At 41.5% G+C, this 24,093-nt stretch overlaps 1 protein-coding gene across 1 annotated transcript; it reads left to right on the top strand.

Annotated features, from left to right (window-relative positions):
• The first annotated feature begins 681 nt into the window (after positions 1-681).
• On the top strand, positions 682-20,058 carry LOC118364608 (intercellular adhesion molecule 1-like). The gene is given in 9 exon segments (XM_035746298.2): positions 682-854; positions 3,011-3,056; positions 11,404-11,525; positions 11,527-11,680; positions 11,767-12,093; positions 18,389-18,418; positions 18,568-18,642; positions 18,787-18,832; positions 19,494-20,058. Coding segments are annotated over 9 exon segments (837 nt in total). The 5' UTR covers positions 682-842; the 3' UTR covers positions 19,519-20,058.
• The last annotated feature ends 4,035 nt before the right edge of the window (positions 20,059-24,093 follow it).

Genomic DNA, 24,093 nt, shown 5'->3' with positions numbered 1-24,093 from the left:
AGGACAGTTCCCTTCCCGCTAATCTTTGATGATGCTTAAATGTACGAGTACTGTGAGAATTATATATATTTTTTATTTCAACTTTTTGCGTACAATTTTTGCTGCATTCCCTACGTTTAAATGTGTACAATTCATTGAAAAGGCGACATCATTGAAAAGTCTCCAGGGTCACATTTGGGGAATGCAGTACAAGACGGGGTATAGTGCAAAAGAGAGACAAGCAGACACACAGACATGGAGAGAGGCTGTTAAAAAGAGAGACATGTAGACACACAGACATGGAGAGAGGCTGTTAAAAAGAGAGACATGTAGACAGGGAGAGAGGCTGTTAAAATGAGAGACATGCAAAAACACAGATATGGAGAGAGGCTGTTAAAAAGAGAGACATGTAGACAGGGAGAGAGGCTGTTAAAATGAGAGACATGCAAAAACACAGATATGGAGAGAAGCTGTCAAAAAGAGAGACAAGCAGACAAAGACAAGCAAACACAAACAGAGAGAAATAGAGAGACAGACAGATAGACAAACACCAGCCGTCAGGCTATAAGACAGACAGACGAGAACCACTAACACAGAGACGATTGAGGCAGACTGACTGACAGTGAGAGAGACTAGTCTGGAAGACAGAACAAAAAAGGAAGTGACGTGGCCCACGTGTGAGAGCCAGCAAACAGAGAGAGAGAAAGAGTGGGTGAGAGAAAAAAAAGTGTAGTGCGCCAGATATGGAACAAGGAGGTCATGAGCAGAAGGGTGTGGTCGACTAACGGTTCTTAATGGTTCCTGACTGACACACAGAGGAATGAGACCGTGGATGCTGCTCTGGAACTACGCGACAACTCAGGATGGACACCGAGGTGAGCTGAATGACTTTCATTTGGGACTCAAAGAGGAGAGGAGTAAGCGAGGGACATTGGCACTCATGAGAAAGGGAGAGGGTAAGATATGTGAAGTGAGAGAGCCTGTGGCGGATGTTCGAGATGGACGGACAAACAGACAGATACACAGAAAGATAAACAGACAATGGGTGAGTGAGTGAGAGAGATAGAGACGGTCAGACAGGGGGTTAGAGGGGTGAGAGAGTCTGGTAGAGAGGCTGGGTGAGAGACAGTCTGGTAGGGAGGCTGGGACAGCCCCAGGGCGAACAGGCCCTTGCCTTGACATATGCTTCAGAGGCTTCAAGAGTGAAATTAGGACTGGCGTAACCCGCTAATCTGAGCTGTCAAGCCTCATGATGCCCACTGACGCTCACCTGTCACCGCCTCCCCTGAGGACATGCTGCCATCAGAATAGGTCAGGGGATCTCAGCTAGGTACTGATACAACACCAAAACACTCCTCTGGCTATCAATGCCGTCCTCCTTTCCTGCCTTCATCCACATCGCTCCCTGCTCTCCATCCCTCTAGAACAAATGATCATTGGGTTCCTCGTTGGTTTACTGATGTTATTTTTCTGTATACACTACTGCTTTTTGTCAGAACTAAAAGGTTGTCAGGGTGATTGCGATTCTCCTCAGAGTGAATGTGTTTACTTGTTTGCCTGTTATTTTATGTCTATGATTACCATATGGTGCAGATGAAGAGCGATTAGAAAAAGCTGTTATGACCCTGTACAGTAGTTGTGTGTCTCAGAGAAAGTGCTGAGAGTAGCAGCTGATTGCTGTAAGTGTTGCTGTTATGACAGATCCTCATTCTGCAACTAGATTGTTTTGTTGGCAACACTAAGGAGTTCAGAAATGATTTACAGTATATGTGATCGCAGCGACCTCAAACTTCCCCCTCAGCTAAATTAGGGCCATGTGCTGTGTGATATGTGTAACTATACAGAAATCATGGCTTTCAGTTGGAAAAATGGAAACAGGGCTTCAGTATAATTCCATGGTTTAGAAAATGTGAGTGCACTCATCCAGTTTGTATATCATATTATACGTTTCGTTTGAGATTGTCAGCCATCTTCATTGTGTGAAAAATGTGCTTGACTGCACTTTGGTGTGGGGGTGAGAAGTGGTAGAAACAACCGCTATGAGTACATTTTCCTGTGTTTCAAAAGACATGTTATAAGGGCACAAGGCAATACCCAGATGCAGACATGGGAGGCAGATGGTTTGAGTCTTGATATTTATTAAACAATCCAAAAGGAGTAGGCAAGATAATGGTTGTGGACAGGCAAAAGGTCAAAACCAGTTCAGAGTCCAGGAGGTCAGGGTAGGCAGAATGGTCAGGCAGGCAGGTACAGATTCCAGAAAACAGGCAATGGTCAAAAACCGGGAGGACTAGCAAAAGAGGATAGAAGCAGGGGTACTGGGAACCCGCTGGTTGACTTGAAAAACATACCAGACGAACTGGCACATAGAGACAGGAAACACAAGGATATATACACCAGGGAAAAGCAGCTCCTCGGGGGGGTGGAGACAATCACAAGACATGTGATACAGTGCAGGGTGTGACACATGTAGCCTCAGTGAATGACATAAAACCAGTAACACGGCTACTTCCTCTTTATACTGATATAAGTCATGGGCCTACATGAATGCATCCCTTGTTCCGCACAGTAGCTCTTAGTGTCTGTCTCGTTGTGTAGAGTACCATTAGAAAACCATTAGGGAATCATTACAAAACTATTACAGCTACTGTAAAGATAGGAGCTGCTTCTGAAACCTGTTACTCAGCACTATAATGGGCAGAGAGAACATTAGTGAGTGTGTGTTTACGTGCAGCGGGAGCACACAAACAAGCAGGGCGTTAATGAAGGTTGATAGATGTGTGGTTGTCATGTGTCTGTTGTAATCTATTGTGGGTATAGCAGATGTGCCTGTGTGGCTGCCTCTAAGTGATCTGTATTCATTGCAGTGTCACCTGTGTTGCCTAAGGGCCTTTGCTTATCTTGCAGATTTCCAGCTGAAGTAGTAGTCAGCTTAATGCTGTATTAATTACAGACCCTGCTGAAACTCTGTACCACAGTGAATCTCTCACTCACATCTATCTCTCACTTCTTCACGTGCTCTGTCTTTCAGATTCAGCTGAGCTGGATGGCAATATGTCTGTTTCTCACACTACCAGGTAAGTCACAAAAAATAACCATTTATTTCTCTCTCACACATACACATGCGTGCACCGACGGTCACACACACTGTTCTCATTTATAAACATACTGTATACACACTCTCTCCCTTTCTCATCTCAAACTAAAATGTCTAAACCAGGGGTCTGCACCTTTCCTTGCCCAGGGACCCCCATTATATGTTAGCAAAACATGTTTTTTTTCTTCAGATGTTTTGTCTTATCATCCGGTGAATGATAATGAGAAGGACAAGTAATCAACATTTCAAAATGAATACATTTGGTAGATAGGTTTTCATTATAATTGGAAAAAGTGTAAACTCTATCATAGCCTATTAGTTAGAAAGGTAACTCCAAGCTAGAGCTGCGACGATTATAGAATTTTGGGTAACAATTAAATGTAATAATCAAATCAAATGGCCACAGTTCATAATTGTCTCAAAAACAAATGGTTTTGACCACCTCAAACCTTTGGAAACCAAGCTTCTCCTCCCAACTGTGCCGTTCTGCTCGTAAAATGATTACTAATCTACCCTCTCCATGTAAAATGAAAACTGCTATTGGGTGAGCTATATCTACTTGAATATAAAGTTCAATCTCTCCCTTCTCCTAAAATAAATGTATAACAATAATTGTGATGATTATTATACGACAGATGTGCCAGCCCTACTCCACATACAGTATATGTTGGTAGCAGCTGTTTAGCTGGTTAAACAAAGGTTAGCAATTTGTTGACAGAAATGTTTGTCCAAGTCAAGAAAGCTTGCCAGCAGCTAGCGTCATTCACCGCGACTGGTACTCTCTGGAGTTTTTTCAAAGCCTATGTCAGATACTCCAGGGAGTGTAATGAGCTCCAATGAGTTTAATTTGCTCAATATTAGAAGTTGAGAAATAAAGACATCATTAAAAAATAATATATTCCCCTCTTTTCTAAAGTAGGTATGTATTTAAAAAAATTGTTCAGTCTGTTGTTGCAAATGACATTCATAAAAACCTCTACATTTTTGCCATATATTTTTGCAGACCACCAGCAGCACCTCCGCAGACCCCTAGGGGTCTAAACCGTCCCGAGCCACAGTTTTTTCAGTAACATCTCTCCTCTGAACCACATTGTAAATATCTCAAATTACCTCACAGGGATTCAGCAACAGAACCGATTTCCCTGATAGAAAATAGATTAAGTTCTAATCACATTTGCTTGTGGGAAACCAGTGGGCCCATAGTGAGCTTGTAGCGATTCATCACAGAGTGGTTAATTGGAAGGTATTGATGGGGAGCAGAGTGTGTACAAAGGCCTGCTTCTCCCGTCTCTCAGGGCCAGGAAAAGCCACATCTGTGTTGGCCAGAGCAGCCCCTTCATAACAACGCTGCACTACATTCACACCAATCTATCTACCCAGCTAACAATTCTAGGGAGAGATAATGTTTTTATGATGTTACCCTTAATGTTCCTTTAATGTTTGAGTGTCCAGTTTTACGTAATTTAGGGTAACATTCTATCTTTGTGGGAAAAAACCTTCTGAGAACCTTTTCAGCATGTTTTGCCGTTACCGAGCCAATCAAGGCCCTGATTGGTGAACCACTGATAGCTCCTTGTCTGTTCGCAAGTGATACTTGCGAAAAGTAAACTTAAGTATTTGACACACTTTGACATACACTATATACACAAAGTATGTAGATCCTCTTCAAATTAACAAATTTGGTTATTTCAGCCAAACCCGTTGCCTGCAAGTGTGTAAAATGGAGCACACAGCCATGCAATCTCCATAGACAAACAATGGCAGTTGAATGGCCTAACTGAAGAGCTCAGTGACGTTCAACATGGCACCGTCCAACAAGTCAGTTCGTCAAATTTCTGCCCTGCTAGAACTGCCCCAGTGAACTGTAAGTGCTGTTATTGTGAAGTGGAAAAATATATGCGCAACAAAGGCTCAGTCGCGAAGTGGTAGGCCACACAAACTCACAGAACGGGACCACCAAGTGCTGAAGCACGTAGCATGTAAAAATCTCCTGTCCTCTGTTGCAACACTCGCTACCGAGTTCCAAACTGCCTCTGGAAGAAACGTCAGCACAAGAACTGTTCATCTGGAGCTTCATGAAATGGGTTTCCATGGCGGAGCAGCCGCCCATAAGCCTAAGATCACCATGCGCAATGCCAAGCTTCGGCTGGAGTGGTGTAAAGCTCGCAGCCATCTGGAGAAGTGGAAACACTTTCTCTAGAGTGATGAATCCCGCTTCATTATCTGACTGTCCGACAGACAAATCTGGGTTTGGCGGATGCCAGGAGAACGCTACCTGCCCCAATGCATTGTGCCAACTGTACATTTTGGCGGAGGAGAAATAATGGTCTGTGGATGTTTTTCACGTTTTGGGCTAGGCCCCTTAGTTCCAGTGAAGGGAAATCCTAACTCTACAGCATACAATGACATTCTAGATGATTCTGTGCTTGCAACTTTTTGGCAACAGTTCGGGAAAGGCCCTTTCCTGTTTAAGCATGACAATGCCCACATATATAAAGCGAGGTCCATACAGAAATGGTTTGTCGAGATCGGTGTGGAAGAACTTGACTGGCCCGCACAGAGCCCTGACGTCAACCCCATCAAACACCTTTGGGATGAATTGGAATGCTGACTCATGCCAGGCCAAATCACCCAACATCAGTGACCAACCTCACTAATGCTCTGGCTGAATGGAAGCAAGTCCCCTCAACAATATTCCAACATCTAGTGGAATGCCTACCCAGAAGAGTGGAGGCTGTTATAGCAGTAAAAGGGAAACCAACTCCATATTAATGCCCATGATTTTGGAATATTTGACTTTTGGACTTCTAGTGTATTTGAGTGAGAGTTGACTAACAAAATCAATGATTACTACAAGTTTAGACAGCTGGCCGCTAGATTTAACAAAATATATATGCTGACATGGGATAATTTAGTGACTGTCAGTGACTGACATAACAAGAGAAAAACTGCTTACACAAAACCAAAATTGCACCTTGTGTATACTACAATTTTTATTCTCAATAGTAAGTTGAGACCCCAACTGAGTTCCTATGATTTACTTTTGGTACAGTATAGTTAGGCTCTTTCCAGAAGAAACCTTAACCCCTCCTCCTTTGGCACTCATGTAGATGAAACAGCTCAATAGGTGTACGAAATAAGTTGAGTGCACTTTGGAGTAAATCTCAGCTCTGATAAAAGTACAAAAACTATATCATTGATCATAGTAATTCAGGAATATAATTTAAACAGCTTAACATGCCCCAACAACATTAGACAACTATAGAAAAAGCTCTTAAAATACTGAAGTCAATCCAATCATTGAGATCACAGTACCGTGAACCAAGAGGTTGTGAGTTCAAATCCCATGTCTAATAATTATTGTGTAAATGCACAATCACAATGTAATCATCTATTTTAAAGTGTGTAAAACGTGTAAGTTAAAAGCACTATGTTAAATGCACTGTGTGTGTGAGTATCCCTCACGTTCACAACAGACAAAGAGCTATCAGTGGTTCCCCATTTAGGCCCTTGATTGACTGCAACATTAACATATGTAATTCAACTTTTTAGGGGGGGGGTGTCGTGGAAATTTCCTCTATTTACCAAATCATGAGAGCAAACCACACACACAAGTCAGAGTTAGTTATCAAAATCCATCTTTAATTATATGAGCTCTATCACAATCCTGTGACTCTCAGGTAATTCAGTGTCTCTCAGTGAATTATCTGAGAGCCCCATTACAATGCAACTGCATTAATAGCAAAGAACACACATAGTCAGACAGCATAGACATAATAAATCGTTCAGCTTTGTCTCCTTACTCAAACCCCAGAACCATAAACCAATCCTCCATATCAACAGGCACATATCAAATCCATCCTATCTTGACAAGATCACAGAGACACACTGACTGGCACACAGACATTGTGGAGCCAAGAGATACACGCTTGATGACACTTTGACCTCTCCCCTCTCTGCGGCCCATGCAACTTAGTCTTGACATAGAACAGATACTGCAACCCTGCCAAAGTATTATACAAAAATACCCTTCTGATGAGAAGTAACTATATGATGAATATAACACATCTTACCTATGTTACTAACCAATTCTGATTATTCCACGACAGGGGACATTTATTTGGGACCATCAGGCGACATCCTGACAACTGATACACAGAAATGTTCCAGCAACGTTCCCATGAAAAGTGTCTTGAACAATATCTTATGTTCTGAGAACATGGCAACCATGTTTGGTGGGACGTTGATGGAATAGTCTCATAACACAGAAAACTGGACACATGAATGTTCTTGCAACCATACCATGAAACGTGTCTAGAACATTGATATCTTTAATTCTGAGAACATGGTAACCCCATTCTGGGTAAGTTATATTTGACAGTAAGGTGATTGTTTCTTGGAAACATTCCTTGCACATCACCAGAACAGTCCTATGAAAACATTACTTAAAATGGCCTAATGACACTCTTAAGGGAATGTTCTCTAAAGTTGTGGGAACGTTTGTTGTTAGTTGAGTAACTCCCTCCTTTTGTCCCTCCCTCCCACTGGCTGTGTGTGGACACATTCTCAACCCTGGCTGCTGCTAGGAATATATTACTCAATTGTTGTGGAGAATCATTTCAGCAGTAGCCGTGTTTTGTCCTTCCGACTGTCTTGTAATGTGTTGTTTAGGTTTCACCCAACTGCTTTGTTTGTGTAATAGTTGAAAAGCCATTCGTTTTCTGTCAACAGGGTCCCTTGCTCAGAGCCCTGCCACCACACACCCCAATCGACCGGTGGAAGTGACTCTTTGTCATTTCTAGGTGATGTCACATGGGGCTATTTCCTATTTCTCTGTATCTTTCCACCTGCCACAACTCCCCGTTAATCTCAAGGACTTCACTCATAATAATAGGACCTTCTTTTAAATCTTTTTCACCGGCAGGATGAATGGAAATCAGTGGCCGTATACCATGAGCAGCTAGCTCACCAATGTTTGTAATTACTTTGTCCTCCTCCTTAAACTAGCTTTGGTTCAGTTACTGTAATCATTTTGAGGAGTTACTGTGACTTGCGAAAGAAAACACACTTTTAGTAATGTATTACTTATTTCTGACTATTTCATTAATGGAACTTGCGACAGAAGAATTTGTACTTATTATTTGGAACACTACTCCTCTTACACCGTTTAAGATCAACCAATCAAACGATATATCTGTTTGTTATCAAATCAACTTCCTTTTCCTCTCAATTTTTACAAACAACTAAAATTTTGACCACTTTCCCAGCAAATAAGACACAAACGTAGATGGTATGACATATTATTCTACTTTTCTGCAATTCAAATCTGATATCAGAACATAAATATCTTCTACCAATCAAACAATGAAGCTGTTTTTGTAAAAGCATCAAGTACATTTCCTCTCAAACTTTTGAAAATACTGCCATTTTGACCATTTTCCCAAGTTAGACAAGAACGTAAAGCGTATGATATCTTAGTCTACTTCTCTGATATACAAATGTGAAATCAGAATAGAATATAGTATACCAGTCAAACGATACAGCTGTTTCAGTAACAACTTTGACAACTTTCTCCCAACTTTTCAGAACTACATTTTTGCCCACTTTCCCAACAACTTGGACAAAAACGTAGAGCATATGAAATCTTCTAGTTCTCTGCTTTTCAGATCTGAAATCAGAACAGAAATATATTTTACCAATAAAATTATAGCACTGTGGGAGCAAATAAGACTGATTATGCCACACAGCTTAACCCAACCCACTAAACTAACCCATTATGAGAAGCCCCACTGACACAAGCCAAACTGCAATAGCGACCCCACGTACTGTAGCACCTATGTGAACTGAGCCACAATAACAATTATCTACAATAGTAGAATCGTCAGTTCGCCTTCAAAAAAAGCCCTGCATTGAAACTGATGTAAACTGATACAAATAGTGGAATCATGCCATATTTGGACTAGATTAGGCAAAAAAAGTTTGGAATGTTGTTTTAAATTAAACAAAATACAATAATTTGTTAATTTGACAAATTACCTAAACAGTCAGCTTATTGTGCGTATTGAGCATTCATAGTGCACTGTAATGTCTAACCTAGGGATTGTGCACTCATGATATAGGGTATCAGCCTACTTGGTGACACCCACAGAAGATCATTTTGAACAGTTTACACAAATATTAGAGTCTTGGGTTTCCTGTCCTTCTCCTCTGGTAAGTAAATTCAGTTAATAAAAAAAGAGTAGGCTATGTGTTGATATTCTAATAGTCAACATTACAATGCCTTCTGAAAGTATTCACACACCTTGACTTTTTCCACATTTTGTTACATTACAGCCTTACTTTAAAATTGATTTAATAAAAAAAATCCTCAGCAATCTACTACACAATACCACAAACCACAAAGCAAAAACAGGTTTTTAGAAATGTTTGCAAATGTGTAAAATAAAATGGAAATGCCTTCTTTACATAAGTATTCAGACACTTTTCTATGAGATTTGAAATTGAGCTCAGGTGCATCCTGTTTCCATTGATCACCCTTGAGATGTTTCTACAACTTGGAGTCCATCTGTAGTACATTCAATTGATTGGACATGATTTGGAAAGGCACACACCTGTCTATATAAGTTCCCACAGTTGGTAGTGCATGTCAGAGCAAAAACCGAGCCATGACGTCGAAGGAATTGCCCGTAGAGCTCCGAGACAGGGTTGTGTAGAGGCACAGATCTGGGGAAGTATACCAAAAACATTTCTACAGCATTGAACGCCCCTAAGAACACAGAGGCCTCCATCATTCTTAAATGGAAGAAGTTTGGAACCACGAAGACTCTTCCTAGAGCTGGCCGCCTGGCCAAACTGAGCAATAGGGGGAGAAGGGCTTTGGACAGGGAGGTGACCAAGAGCCCGATGGTCACTGTGAAAGAGCTCCAGAGTTCCACTGTGGAGATGGGAAAACCTTCCAGAAGGACAACCATCTCTGCAGCACTACACCAATCAGGCCTTTATGGTAGAGTGGCCAGACGAAAGCCTCTCCTCAGTAAAAGGCACAGCCTGCTTGGAGTTTGCCAAAAGGCACCTAAAGGCTCTCAGACCATGAGAAACAAGATTCTCCTGGTCTGATGAAACCATGTGAGAACTCTTTGGCCTGAATGCCAAGCATCACATCTGGAGGAAACCTGGCATCATCCCTACTGTGAAGCATGGTGGTGGCAGCATCATGCTGTGGGGTTGTTTTTCATTAGCTGGGACTGGGAGACTAGTCAGGATCGAGGCAAAGATGAACGGAGCAAAGTACAGAGAGATCCTTCATGAAAACCTACTCCAGAATGCTCAGGGCCTCAGACCGTGGCAAAGGTTCACCTTTCAACAGGACACTGACCCTAAAGCACACAGCCAAGACAACACAGGAGTGGCTTTGGGACAAGTCTCTGAATGTCTTTGAGTGGCACAGCCAGAGCCCGGTCTTGAACCCGATTGAACATATCTGGAGAGACCTGATAATAGCTGTGCAGCAATGCTCCTTATCCAGCCTGACAGAGCTTGAGAGGATCTGTAGAGAAGAATGAGAGAAAATCCCCAAATATATGTGTGCCAAGCTTGTAGTGTCATAACCAAGAAGACTCAATGCTGTAATCGCGGCTAAATGCTTCAACAAAGTACTGAGTAAAGGGTCTGAATAATTATGTAAATGTGATATTTCAGTTTTATATTTTCCTAAATTAGCAAACATTTCTAAAAAACTTTTTTACTTTGTCTTTATGGGTTAATGTGTGTGGATTGACGAGGGGAAAAGACAATTTAATCTATTTTAGAATAAGGCTGTAACGTAACAAAATGTGGAAAAAGTCAAGGGGTCTGAATACGTCCCGAATGCTCTGTATACTGTGGAGAATCATTTAACCATCTAAACCGATGTGAAATATATTTTATATTTTCCACAGCCACAAATCTTGTATTGTCAGTTGTTTGAAGCCGGTGTACAAAACTGAAAGTAAAAGATGCAAAAACTCAACTTGAAACCCGGAACCATAGAAATAGCACACACAGAACTAATCTACCACTTCTTAGACCTGCTTTCAATGAAGAATGACAGACCTACCGTATAACTCACATATCTATGTGAATTTGGTCAGGTCGCCCAAAATGTTGCATTTTGCTGCTTTAACGTTACTGATTAGAAACTGCCTTCTGAAAAAGGCAATTCATGTAAACTATTTTTAATTTGTTCTGTATTCTAGACCTATACTTGGGATATAGCTTTAAACAAAAAATAAGTCTGCTTGAAAAAGTAAATGATATGATTATGGTCTCTGTCATGCTCTGAACTGTAGGTGTGCCTACACATGCCTCCTGTCCTGTTGAGCTCAACCCTCCCAGAGTAGTGGTGAGATATGGAGACTCCGTCTCAGTCAACTGCACATCATCCACAGACCCCGAGGGGATGGGGTGGGAGGGAGGTCACGTTCGGAGGTATAGGTTTGCAAGAAAATGTCAGCTTTGTCACCTGGACTGTGGGAAGCCTCATGGACTGGACAATAGAACCTAAATGCTACATCAATCTACAAAATGAAAGTCAGTGTACTGAGATTCTCCCTGTCATTCTCTACAGTAAGTTGTTTTTCTTTTTCTTATATTTGTGAGTTTTGTCAGTAAAATCCATTATATTTCACTATGTGTAACTATTTTGTCTCGAGAGACTCCAGACAGCGTGTCTATCTCTCCTCTGAGCCACTCTGGTCCAATGATGGAGGGGAAGGAGTACCAGCTGCAGTGCGACATCCAGAACATCGCTCCTCTACAGAACCTGGTTGTGAGGTGGTACAAAGGCAATGAAACTATAGAGACTCAAACGTTTAATGACTCCACAAAGGAACTAGTGAATATGTCCTCCACTATCACCATCACCCACAGAAGATATGAGGGTGAAGTGGAGTACAGATGTGAGGCAGAGCTGGACCTGGGACCAGAGGAACCAAAACCTACTGCCTTGTCATCAAAACCTCTTAATGTTACTGTTTACTGTAAGTCTGTTTGTTTCCTTTTGGGGGTTGGTGGAATAAAGGGACTTGTTAATGGGCTGAGGGACTATTCTATTCCACATACTATCTTCTACCAATCAGATTATACTACTGGGGGAGCACATAAAACTGATCATGCCACACAGCTCACCCCAACCCACTAAACTAACCCACTATAACAACTCCCACACTCACTAACCAAACTACAATAGTGGCTCCACTTACTATAGCTAACCCATGGCCTACCTACCTAAAACATTCAGAATTACTACTGCAATGCACACTGCTACTAGTACTTCTGGGTTACTTACTACGTCCTAGTCTCCCACTAAAGGCTACTATCAACTATTTATAAAACAGTCACTGCCTCTACTATACCAGCCTCAATTTGTCAACACTAACAGACTTCTAAACTTCTTCCACTAGATGCAAAATAATAGCCTAAAACTTTTTTATAATTTCTTATGACTAAAAGTGTAGTAGTCTGACTAGTTATTTAAGGTGAAATATGTATAGTCGTGGCCAAAGGTTTTGAGAATGACACAAATGTACATTTTCAGTCTGCTGCCTCAGTTTCTATGATGGCAATTTGCATATACTCCAGAATGTTATGAAGAGTGATCATATGAATTGCCATTAATTGCAAAGGCCCTCTTTGCCATGCAAATGAACTGAATCCTAAAAAATAATTTCCACTGCATTTCAGCCCTGCCACAAAAGGACCAGCTGACATCATGTCAGTGATTCTCTCGTTAACACAGGTGTGAGTGTTGACGAGGACAAGGCTGGAGATCACTCTGTCATGCTGATTGAGTTCGAATAACAGACTGGAAGCTTCAAAAGGAGGGTGGTGCTTGAAATCATTGTTCTTCCTCTGTCAACCATGGTTACCTCCAAGGAAACACGTGCAGTCTTCATTGCTTTGCACAAAAAGGGCTTCACAGGCAAGGATATTACTGCCAGTCCGATTGCACCTAAATCAACTATTTATCGGATCATCAAGTACTTCAAGGAGAACGGTTCAATTGTTGTGAAGAAGGCTTCAGGGAGCCCAAGAAAGTCCAGCAAGCACCAGGACCGTCTCCTAAAGTTGATTCAGCTGCGGGATCGGGGCACCACCAGTAAAGAGCTTGCTCAGGAATGGCAGCAGGCAGGTGTGAGTGCATCTGCACGCACAGTGAAGCGAAGACTTTTGGAGGATGGCCTGGTGTCAAGAAGGGCAGCAAAGAAGCCACATTCTCCAGGACAAACATCAGGGACAGACTGATATTCTGCAAAAGGTACAGGGATTAGACTGCTGAGGACTGGGGTAAAGTCATTATCTCTGATGAATCCCCTTTCCGCTTGTTTGGGGCATCCGGAAAAAAGCTTGTCCGGAGAAGACACGGTGAGCGCTTACCATCAGTCCTATGTCATGCCAACAGTAAAGCATCCTGAGACCATTCATGTGTGGGGTTGCTTCTCAGCCAAGGGAGTGGGCTCACTCACAATGTTGCCTAAGAACACAGCCATGAATACGGAATGGTACCAACACATCCCCCGAGAGCAACTTCTCCCAACCATCCAGGGACAGTTTGGTGACGAACAATGCCTTTTCCAACATGATGGAGCACCTTGCCATAAGGCAAAAGTGATAACTAAGTGGCTCGGGAAACAAAACATCGATACTTTGGGTCCATGGCCAGGAAACTCCCCCGACCTTAATCCCATTGAGAACGTGTGGTCAATCCTCAAGAGGAGAGTGGACAAACAAAAACCCACAAAGTCTGACAAACTCCAAGCATTGATTATGCAAGAATGGGCTGCCATCAGTCAGGATGTGGCCCAGAAGTTAATTTACAGCATGTCAGGGCGGATTGCAGAGGTCTTGAAAAAGAAGGATCAACACTGCAAATATTGACTCTTTGTATCAACTTCATGTAATTGTCAATAAAAGCCTTTGACACTTATGAAATGCTTGTAATTATACTTCAGTATTCCATAGTAACATCTGACAAAAAATATCTAAAGACACTGAAGCAGCAAATTTTGTGGAAATTTATATTTGTGTCATTCTCATAACTTTTGGCCATGACTGTACTTTTGACAATATTTCACCTATTCACTTTAGTAAAATATTTAAATGCCACAATTTAAAGGATATACCAGTTATTTCTGACTTGTTATAGTTATTTGGAACACCACTCCTCTTACACCGTTTAAGATAGAAATGCCATTCTATCTTAAGTTTCTTCCATACAACTTTTTGATAACATTTATACTTTTTAAACTACTAAACTTGCTGTTCTCCTAAAACAACTTCATCCACTGTAAAGAGATTTCTTCAACATTCTAAAGCTCCCATTGTTGAAAACTCCCAGGGCTTCCAACATTCTATTCACTGTAAACAATGTACCTTTTTACACAAGTCAGCTCTTTCCCAACAACTTATACAAAACCTTAGAGGCTATGAAATCTTAGTATAATTTCTCTGCTATATACAGTGAGGGAAAAACGTATTTGATCCCCTGCTGATTTTGTACGTTTGCCCACTGACAAAGAAATGATCCGTCTATAATTTTAATGGTAGGTTTATTTGAACAATGAGAGACAGAATAACAACGCATGTCAAAAATCTTATAAATTGATTTGCATTTTAATGAGGGAAATAGGTATTTGACCCACTCTCAATCAGAAAGATTTCTGGCTCCCATGTGTCTTTTATATGGGTAATGAGCTGAGATTAGGAGCACACTCTTAAAGGCAGTGCTCCTCATCTCACTTTGTTACCTGTATAAAAGACACCTGTCCACAGAAGCAATCAATCAATCAGATTCCAAACTCTCCACCATGGCCAAGACCAAAGAGCTCTCCAAGGATGTCAGGGACAAGATTGTAGACCTACACAAGGCTCCAGTATTTATGCTGCAGTAGTTTGTGTCGGGGGGCTAGGGTCAGTTTGTTATATCTGGAGTACTTCTCCTGTCCTATTCGGTGTCCTGTGTGAATCTAAGTGTGCGTTCTCTAATTCTCTCCTTCTTTCTTTCTCTCTCTCGGAGGACCTGAGCCCTAGGACCATGCCCCAGGACTACCTGACATGATGGCTCCTTGCTGTCCCCAGTCCACCTGGCCATGCTGCTGCTCCAGTTTCAACTGACCTGAGCCCTAGGACCATGCCCCAGGACTACCTGACATGATGACTCCTTGCTGTCCCCAGTCCACCTGGCCATGCTGCTGCTCCAGTTTCAACTGACCTGAGCCCTAGGACCATGCCCCAGGACTACCTGACATGATGACTCCTTGCTGTCCCCAGTCCACCTGGCCATGCTGCTGCTCCAGTTTCAACTGACCTGAGCCCTAGGACCATGCCCCAGGACTACCTGACATGATGACTCCTTGCTGTCCCCAGTCCACCTGGCCATGCTGCTGCTCCAGTTTCAACTTTTCAACTGTTCTGCCTTGTTATTATTCGACCATGCTGGTCATTTATGAACATTTGAACATCTTGGCCATGTTCTGTTATAATCTCCACCCGGCACAGCCAGAAGAGGACTGGTCACCCCTCATAGCCTGGTTCCTCTCTAGGTTTCTTCCTAGGTTTTGGCCTTTCTAGGGAGTTTAGGAGTTTAGAAGCCACCATGCTTCTACACCTGCATTGCTTGCTGTTTGGGGTTTTAGGCTGGGTTTTAGGCTGGGTTTCTGTACAGCACTTTGAGATATCAGCTGATGTACGAAGGGCTATATAAATAAATTTGATTTGATTTGATACACAAGGCTGGAATGGGCTACAAGACCATCGCCAAGCAGCTTGGTGAGAAGGTGACAACAGCTGGTGCGATTATTCGCAAATGGAAGAAAATTGGGGCGGCAGGGTAGCCTGGTGGTTAGAGTGTTGGACTAGTAACCGGAAGGTTGCAAGTTCAAACCCCCGAGCTGACAAGGTACAAATCTGTCGTTCTGCCCCTGAACAGGCAGTTAACCCGCTGTTCCTAGGCCGTCATTGAAAATAAGAATTTGTTCTTAACTGACTTGCCTGGTTAAATAAAGGTAAAATAAAAAAATAAAAATAAAGAAAGAAACACAAAAGAACTGTCAATCTCCCTCGGCCTGGGGCTCCATGCAAGATCTCACCTCGTGGAGTTGCAATGATCATGAGAATGATGAGGAATCAGCCCAGAACTACACGGGAGGATCTTGTCAATGATCCCAAGGCAGCTGGGACCATAGTCACCAAGAAAACAATTGGTAACACATTACGCCGTGAAGGACTGAAATCCTGCAACGCCCGCAAGGTCCCCCTGCTCAAAAAAGCACATATACATGACCGTCTGAAGTTTGCCACTGAACATCTGAATGATTCAGAGGACAACTGGGTGAAAGTGTTGTGGTCAGATGAGACCAAAATAGAGCTCTTTGGCATCAACTCAACTCACAGTGTTTGGAGGAGGAGGAAAGCTGCCTATGACCCCAAGAACACCATCCACACCGTCAAACATGGAGGTGGAAAATGGGTCGTGGGTGGGTATTCCAGCATGACAATGACCCAAAACACACGGCCAAGGCAACAAAGGAGTGGCTCAAGAAGAAGCACATTAAGGTCCTGGAGTGGCCTAGCCAGTCTCCAGACCTTAATCCCATAGAAAATCTGTGGAGGGACCTGAAGGTTCGAGTTGCCAAACGTCAGCCTCGAAACCTTAATGACTTGGAGAAGATCTGCAAAGAGGAGTGGGACAAAATCCATCCTGAGATGTGTGCAAACCTGGTGGCCAACTACATGAAACGTCTAACCTCTGTGATTGCCAACAAGGGTTTTGCCACCAAGTACTAAGTCATGTTTTGCAGAGGGGTCAAATACTTATTTCCCTCATTAAAATGCAAATCAATTTATAACATTTTTGACATGCGTTTTTCAGGATTTATTTGTTGTTATTCTGTCTCTCACTGTTCAAATAAACCTACCATTAAAATTATAGACTGACGATTTCTTTGTCAGTGGGCAAACGTACAAAATCAGCAGGGGATCAAATACTTTTTTCCCTCACTGTAAATCTGAAATCATAACTTCTACCAATCAAAATTGCTCCGGCAAAGAGGCAATGTAGAACTCGCTATGTTAACACATAAACAGCTAACTCTCACCTTCCACCCAGATGCTAACGTTACCTGTTGCGAGCTAACTAGTCAGCCCAGACAGAAGCACAAAACAAACAATAATAGATTTAAAAAGTTATAACTTTAGTATTGATTTCAATCAGGTACTGAGGTTATCTACCTAAGAAACACAGATATCCAATTGACCAGTGAGAATTCTCAAAATGTGAGCTTTTTCTCCTAAGCTCACACAAACAAGTCAACAACACCCACGGCTTAGTCCTTAACCACCGCAGGTAAACAACAAACCTTATATTCCCTCCTTGACATATTGGAATTACCTGTTCCCAGAAAAATAAACACCCATATTGGTAAGCCCTGAAAAACACTGCAACACATCTATAGTGAATGGATGCTTTGCTATGAAGAATCTCCCATAACCACTTCTGTCTTTCACGTCAAGGGTGCATGCAGTTTAAAATGGAATTAGCTCTGTAATTAGCAAATGTTACATTCCCCTTTCTCATTAAGATGGACAGACAGTGGATTTTACAGCACTTGACAAGGACACTACTGATACGCTTTAAAAAGTGTAATTAGACTGACCCGATTTCCTATGAGAGTCGTGCCATTGAAATATGCTGAAATTCTATAAAAAAGTGAGAGTTACATAAAAGGAATGCACCTGGAATTTAATGAGAAGTAATTATGTACAGGTCCATATGACAGAGATAAGGACTCAAAATGCTGACAGAGAACCATCGCTCCTCTTGTTGCCTGGGGTAGCAAAGGCCTTTCCGAGCCTAACTTTTCCTTAAATCTCGAGTTTTTTTTTGTTTTTTGTTAATGTTATCTCACAGCACATTTGACAGTATCACAATTCCCCGTCTCCCAAACAAAACCCTTAGAGGAGTTGTGAAACAGAAACAGAGCACCTCAGCTCGCTGTCTCTAACTTGTCCTCAGATTAATGCTTGATTGTGGCTGATGTAAGAGATAAGAAGTCTCCGAGTGTGTCCCTCTGCGCTGTGCAGGCTTACGTAAGGGTTGAGATGTGGCTTCAACAACACATCAACTGGACCAGATCGCTCTGTTGTCATCTCATTGTGTTGTTGTTCCCACCTCTTTCTTTGTTGCAGGAATATAGGCTACACCTATTATGCTCTGAAAACACACAATTCAAGTAGTGTCTTTCAACTAAGTCATATTGTATTTTTCTTTGATCACAGATGCAAGGTGGGATGAACCATTCAATTATGGTAAGAGGATCTGACTTTTTTCCGAAGTGCACAAATATAATGATCAACCAAGCAGCTAATATCCACTTATCAATACCACAATGCCTCCAAACATGGTTTACAATCACATGGTAATAGACTCATCTATGTGTCACTGTGTCTGTGCTCAGACTACTACTTCCTCCGTGTTGTTGGTCTGTCTATGGCTGCAACGCTCTTCATCCTGGGTATTATGGTCATTAGCTGTGAGTAGAAAACATTTACCCTCCGTGTCTCTTTGCTTTGTTGTATTCACGCTGTTGGTACTGTACTGTTATCATAAAAACAGCTCTTTCTATCCCTCTTATTGTCTTCCACTCTTTCTGTCTCTCTCGTTCTCTATCACACAGGTGATAAAGTATGCCGGATGCCTAGGTGTCATGTGGGCACAGGGAAGTGAGTAGTCCTCTATAGCCACATATCAATGTGACACACACTCAGGCACACATCCAGTATACACCCAACCACACACGTCACCTTCAGCTTCACATACTACAACTGACACAACTGTGGTAACGCTTTTGTGGCTGTGACCTCATTATGGAACACAGGCCCAATCATGCACCAGTATTTGTAATGGAGGTGTTCCAGTGAAGTGACTGACCTTAAAGGGACAACGTAAAAAGCCAAGTGGACCAGCTGGGTTGCAATGTTTAGGGATATCATTCTGTGTTGGTATTGAATGCTACTGTATTCTATCTATACCATGAGTGAGTATCTGTGTGCCTAGATGAGTTTATGTAGATACAGTACTGTGAACATGGATAAATCACTGTATATAGGAAGTGTCTAAAGTCAGTCTTGACATCAGTCATAATCACTGAATGGACTGCTGACTTAGATCCTATTGTTGACAAATGGCTTAAAGCATTGTTTGGCTGTATTCGATTGGTTCGTCAGCCATGTACAGTTATGTAAATATTTGTTTTCATTGTTTGATGAATTGATATTAGAATAATCAATGTTTGATTAATTTAAATTTGATAATCTGACTTTAGATGAATTGACCCTGGATAATCGGACATTTCATTAATTGACGTCATGTGTTTTTTCCCAGGTCGTACCAAGTGGCCAGAGAGTAGTGAGGGAACAAACGTGTTACTGAGTGGCCTCAAGACACCAGAAGAGTTCATCAGAGGGACATGGTGAAACAACACTGATGCAACAGACCTTATCGGCCATGTGCGTGTGTATGTGTGTGTGTGAAAACGTTGTTGGACAAAACTCTGCATCTCTCATTTCAGAGATAAGAACGTGAGATGTGTTTCGTGTGCCTTTCCCACAGACTGCAAGTGAGACTCACTCAACATTATGAAATTACCCCTCCCTCACTCTTCTAAAGACTTACCTGTAGTTTTGAATGCAAGTTTTATTATACTTTGGCAATCATGTTTCTATGTATATTTTCAAATGCTTACAAAATGTTACAGAATACATACTGTAGATGTTACGTAGCTCAGAGGCGCCCCCAAGAGCACTGGAAGAGGTACTGATCCTTTTTTTCTCATATCCCAGAGACAGCAAATTTCATGCCTAGCTTTTCACAGATTTCATGTTGATTTTATCTGTAGATTTGTCACCAACGTGGATGACATGTTCTCTAATAAATCACATACAAGTCCTGTTCATGGTCTCATTTCCACAGATATTATGGAGGTCCATCATGCCTCTGACAGCCTCATCTAACGGAACAGTCCCTCTGGTTCCGGGTAGGGAATTGCCAATACTACATGCCAAAGGCACAATACAGACATAGGTGTCTGAGAAGCTTCTCTGTTCTACCTTTAAATGGAAATTCCTTAATTATTTTCATTAATGCACTGTTAATACAGATCCAAAATGTTTTGCATGTCAACAGTCAAGTTTTCAAGATATTGGACTTTCAAGAAGCAAAGTGTCACTGGCCACATGATTGTCCTTATAACAGAACAGAGAGGTGGAGAGAATAAAGAAAATTAAAAACTCCAGAATAAACCATGGACAAATGAGTCACGCTGACAAGTGAAGAATAGGCGCATTATTTTCCTGTTAGTCTTTGTTAAATATTATTCCCATTACCGAATTCAACTTTGAAATTAAAATTAATTGCGAGTCTGGCTGGATAATGACAAGATGAGTCATGTTTGAATTCAGGTTTCCACCTCCTCTATCGAACAGCCTGCTCAACTCTAGCCAAGCTGTTTCTATGAAATCGTTTAAAATCATTACCTCAGAAACAGCCGAGCCTCATACAATAAGCCTCATGAATAAAATGGCCCTGAAAAACATTCCACTATCTGTTAATCTTCAAAATACCCCTAAAGTTATCAGGATGTAAAAATAAAACCTGTTCACTTCCCTTTCCTGTATTGTATAACTCACAAAGAAAACAGATGGTCAGTAGTTCCAGCATGTTCTTTACGCAGAAAACAGACTGACAAAATGTTTTAGTAGAAAGTTATTTTAAGCTTCTTAGTGGCTTTTCATTGTACAATTTACAATTTAAATGAGCAAAACTCTGGATTATGCCATATAGTGTACCAGCTCTGTGTCCATATGGCATATCGTGAAGCATTCACGTTGAGACCAAGCATAGCAGAACACATTTAATGTAAAAATAGTCATAATCCATGATATAGAAGAGCCATATACAGAACATGAGTAATGCTAGTCCAAATTGAATGATTGGAGAATGTGTGGGCTGTGGAAACCTACAGTACAAGTAGAACAGCAAGATGACACTTTTAGTGCAGGTCTAGTTATTCTAAAACACACTCAGATTCATAGACATAGGAATGGATGAGATATAGAGCATTGTCGAAACACTTCGCTGCTGTACACTACAAACAGTTAATGATCCTGAGCAAACAGAATGTACAGGGTTTATCAGCATTGATTATGAGTACTGATGAAGACGTGTGCTTAACTAAAAGACTAAACTATCATTTGAATATTGAGTTTACAATAGGACATTTCATAACAATATAATAATACACCAAGCTACTTGTAAAAGAAAATAACTTTTTGGAAGACATTTGCATAACGTATTGCTGTGCAGAGGACACATCATCCCTGAAATGCATCAAGCTCATCAAACAAAATCTGCTGGTTGATACATTTTCCTATTTTCATCAAAAGACAGAATGCACAACAGTTTTTGGGGAGAGGGGGTGGTGTAAGGACTTTTGTATAATAAGTTAAGGCTCTTGGGGAGCCATGTCTGACAGTGTCAAGGATTGGCTGAACTCGATAGTGCTTTCTCTTGACAAAAAAATAAAGATTAGATGAAAAGATGGGCCTAGAGAAACTTTTGCACAGCTGAAAAAGCCCATGGAGCTCTTTTGAAAATCCAATATTTTTTTCCAATATTTGAACATTTCATACCCTTTTCAATGTAAGGCCTGGAAGAAATAAATGGAGTACAATCAGTTTTGATGCATTCACAATAGCAATGCTTTGTGGCTTTGAAGGAGCATAATGCCACAGAGATGTGCAAGTGTAGCTGAATGTACAGAGCATTACACAGGTCAAACCAATTCTTTTAGGATTTTTGCGCTTTGTTTGGTTCATGGCTTATTCAACATGCTTGCTTGAACGGTTCTTAGATGTTCTTTGTATCGTGAACAAGAAAAACTGTTCTATGCAAACCTCATCTTATAGCGAGTCTAGTCGCAGACTCATAACCACAACATCTGCTTTGCAGGTGAAGGGTATTTCTCATGCTATTTCTGAGTAGGGAAAAAGGCTTTCTTGAATGTGACTGTGGTCAGTAAACAAAGGGTAAGTGAAAGTTGTTTTGTTCTTTTAAATGTATGTCAAATTATTCTCCTTTTGAAATGCTGTCAGAGCTAGACTACATCTAAGAAATGCTTACTGGGCTAGTTGTAATGCTTCAATCAAACCCCACAAACACCTGCAGAGTGCAGACACACACATACCACACCGTATGCATTTAGAATCTGTTTCTCACTATTAGCAGCACCAGCTACTAATTGAATTTCATCAACTTAAACAGATTGGGACAATTATGATTGAGTGAACCAGATAACACAAAATGAGATGGAGGCGCTAATTACACAGGTGTTTCTGTACCGCCTGGAGCCAAGCCCATCCCCAGCTGATGACATCACAGCGGTAAGGTTGAGTGGAGAAAGACAGTGCGCATGCTGTTTAGACAGACCCAGTTATTTCAACACTACTTGATTGTGGGTGTAATTCACACACACTCACAACAACCCTTGTTCCCTCATGATAACGCAACGAATGAATAGCCCTGTCATGCCGAAGCACATAATGTCCACCTCCCCCTCTCCTCTGACCCCTGCCAAAAAACATCCTTTCTCTGTAATGCAGAGTAAGAAATAAGCCAGCCAGCACCTCGGCCCTAAAGCTTTTGTTCACGGGGCACGATTGATTTCCATTTAAATGAAAGTAGAGCCAGGGAGCGATGGTGGAGCGGCCCTGTACTCAGTATGAATGAAACATGGACATGGTGGGTATTTCCCCACTCACATCCCACCCTACCTACCCCCACACTTTATTTTATCCTCTCTATCCCCCGGTCCCCGGTCCCCGTCCCCATCCCCATCCCCGTCCCCGTCCCAGCACTATAAACCATTCAAATCAGACTTTCCTCAGCCATCCGAGAGCAATTTACAATCGGTGATGTGGTTGACGTTTTGAACAAAAGCATTTCAAAAAGAAAAAGAGAACGGGGGGAGTTGAAAAGAAAACATCATTCACTAAAGTTGATTAATTCTCCACCTCAAGTGAATGTTCAAACAGACCTGACTGGCTTTTTCCACCCATTTCTTTCCCTTTTTTCCCCTTCAGAGTTTGAGAAGATGGGAGAGCTTTATCTTTCAACTGTATTTTCTGTTGTCACTAAGAGGCCAAGGACAGGATATGTCACAGAGTTGAATGGGGAAATTTAGAGAGGACTGGGTTGGTTTAGGGTGGATTAAACTTGTTTTTCTCATGCAAAAAAAGCCTGTTCTGAATGCACCAAATCAACTCTGAATACAGTTTAGTTTAGCGTCGGAGCGGAGAAACCTGTCGGAACAATTGCAAATGGCTTTTAGCAATACTTGTTTTTCTTGAAAAATACGCCATTGGACAAAAGGTGTTTGTCACATTTGGTCACATTCATTGGCTTCAGGGTTTATCAATAGAATCCAACTTTGATTCCAAATATTGCTATGTGTCCCAAGCATAAAGGGATAATCTGTAGTTGAAACAATAAAGCGTTCTCTACCTATTTTGGTAAAAAACTGAGGGATGGGGCCGGAGAAATATAACCATTCTCAAATTCATAGGCTATGAGCTATGGATGCAAGGACTGACTATCCGTGATATCAAAATCAGAGTTTTAACCATGTTTTGAGGCTATATAGCATTTGTTTAAACATACTTTGTTTGCTAACATTGGCATAAAACAAGCTTATGTTTTGGGTTCTGATGGGGCACGACAGTTGAATTAAGCTGAGGCATATATATTATTCAAGAATCAATGAGTACATCCAGAAATGGATTTAGCAACTGCAGAATGCACGTGGCACAAAAATGAACGAGAGACCAAATATAGGAAACTAAGTTACACTGGCTTTGGAGGGGACCCATGACACAGTAACAGATGGTCCCAGAGAGGAGAGCAGTAGGGAGTGGTTCAGTAAGAGCAG

Source organism: Oncorhynchus keta, chromosome 31 (genome assembly GCF_023373465.1).
Source record: "Oncorhynchus keta strain PuntledgeMale-10-30-2019 chromosome 31, Oket_V2, whole genome shotgun sequence".
In the NCBI taxonomy this organism is placed as follows: Eukaryota; Metazoa; Chordata; class Actinopteri; order Salmoniformes; family Salmonidae; genus Oncorhynchus; species Oncorhynchus keta.
The sequence above is the reverse complement of the archived record's forward strand: the minus strand, read 5'-3'. Positions and strand labels throughout refer to the sequence as shown.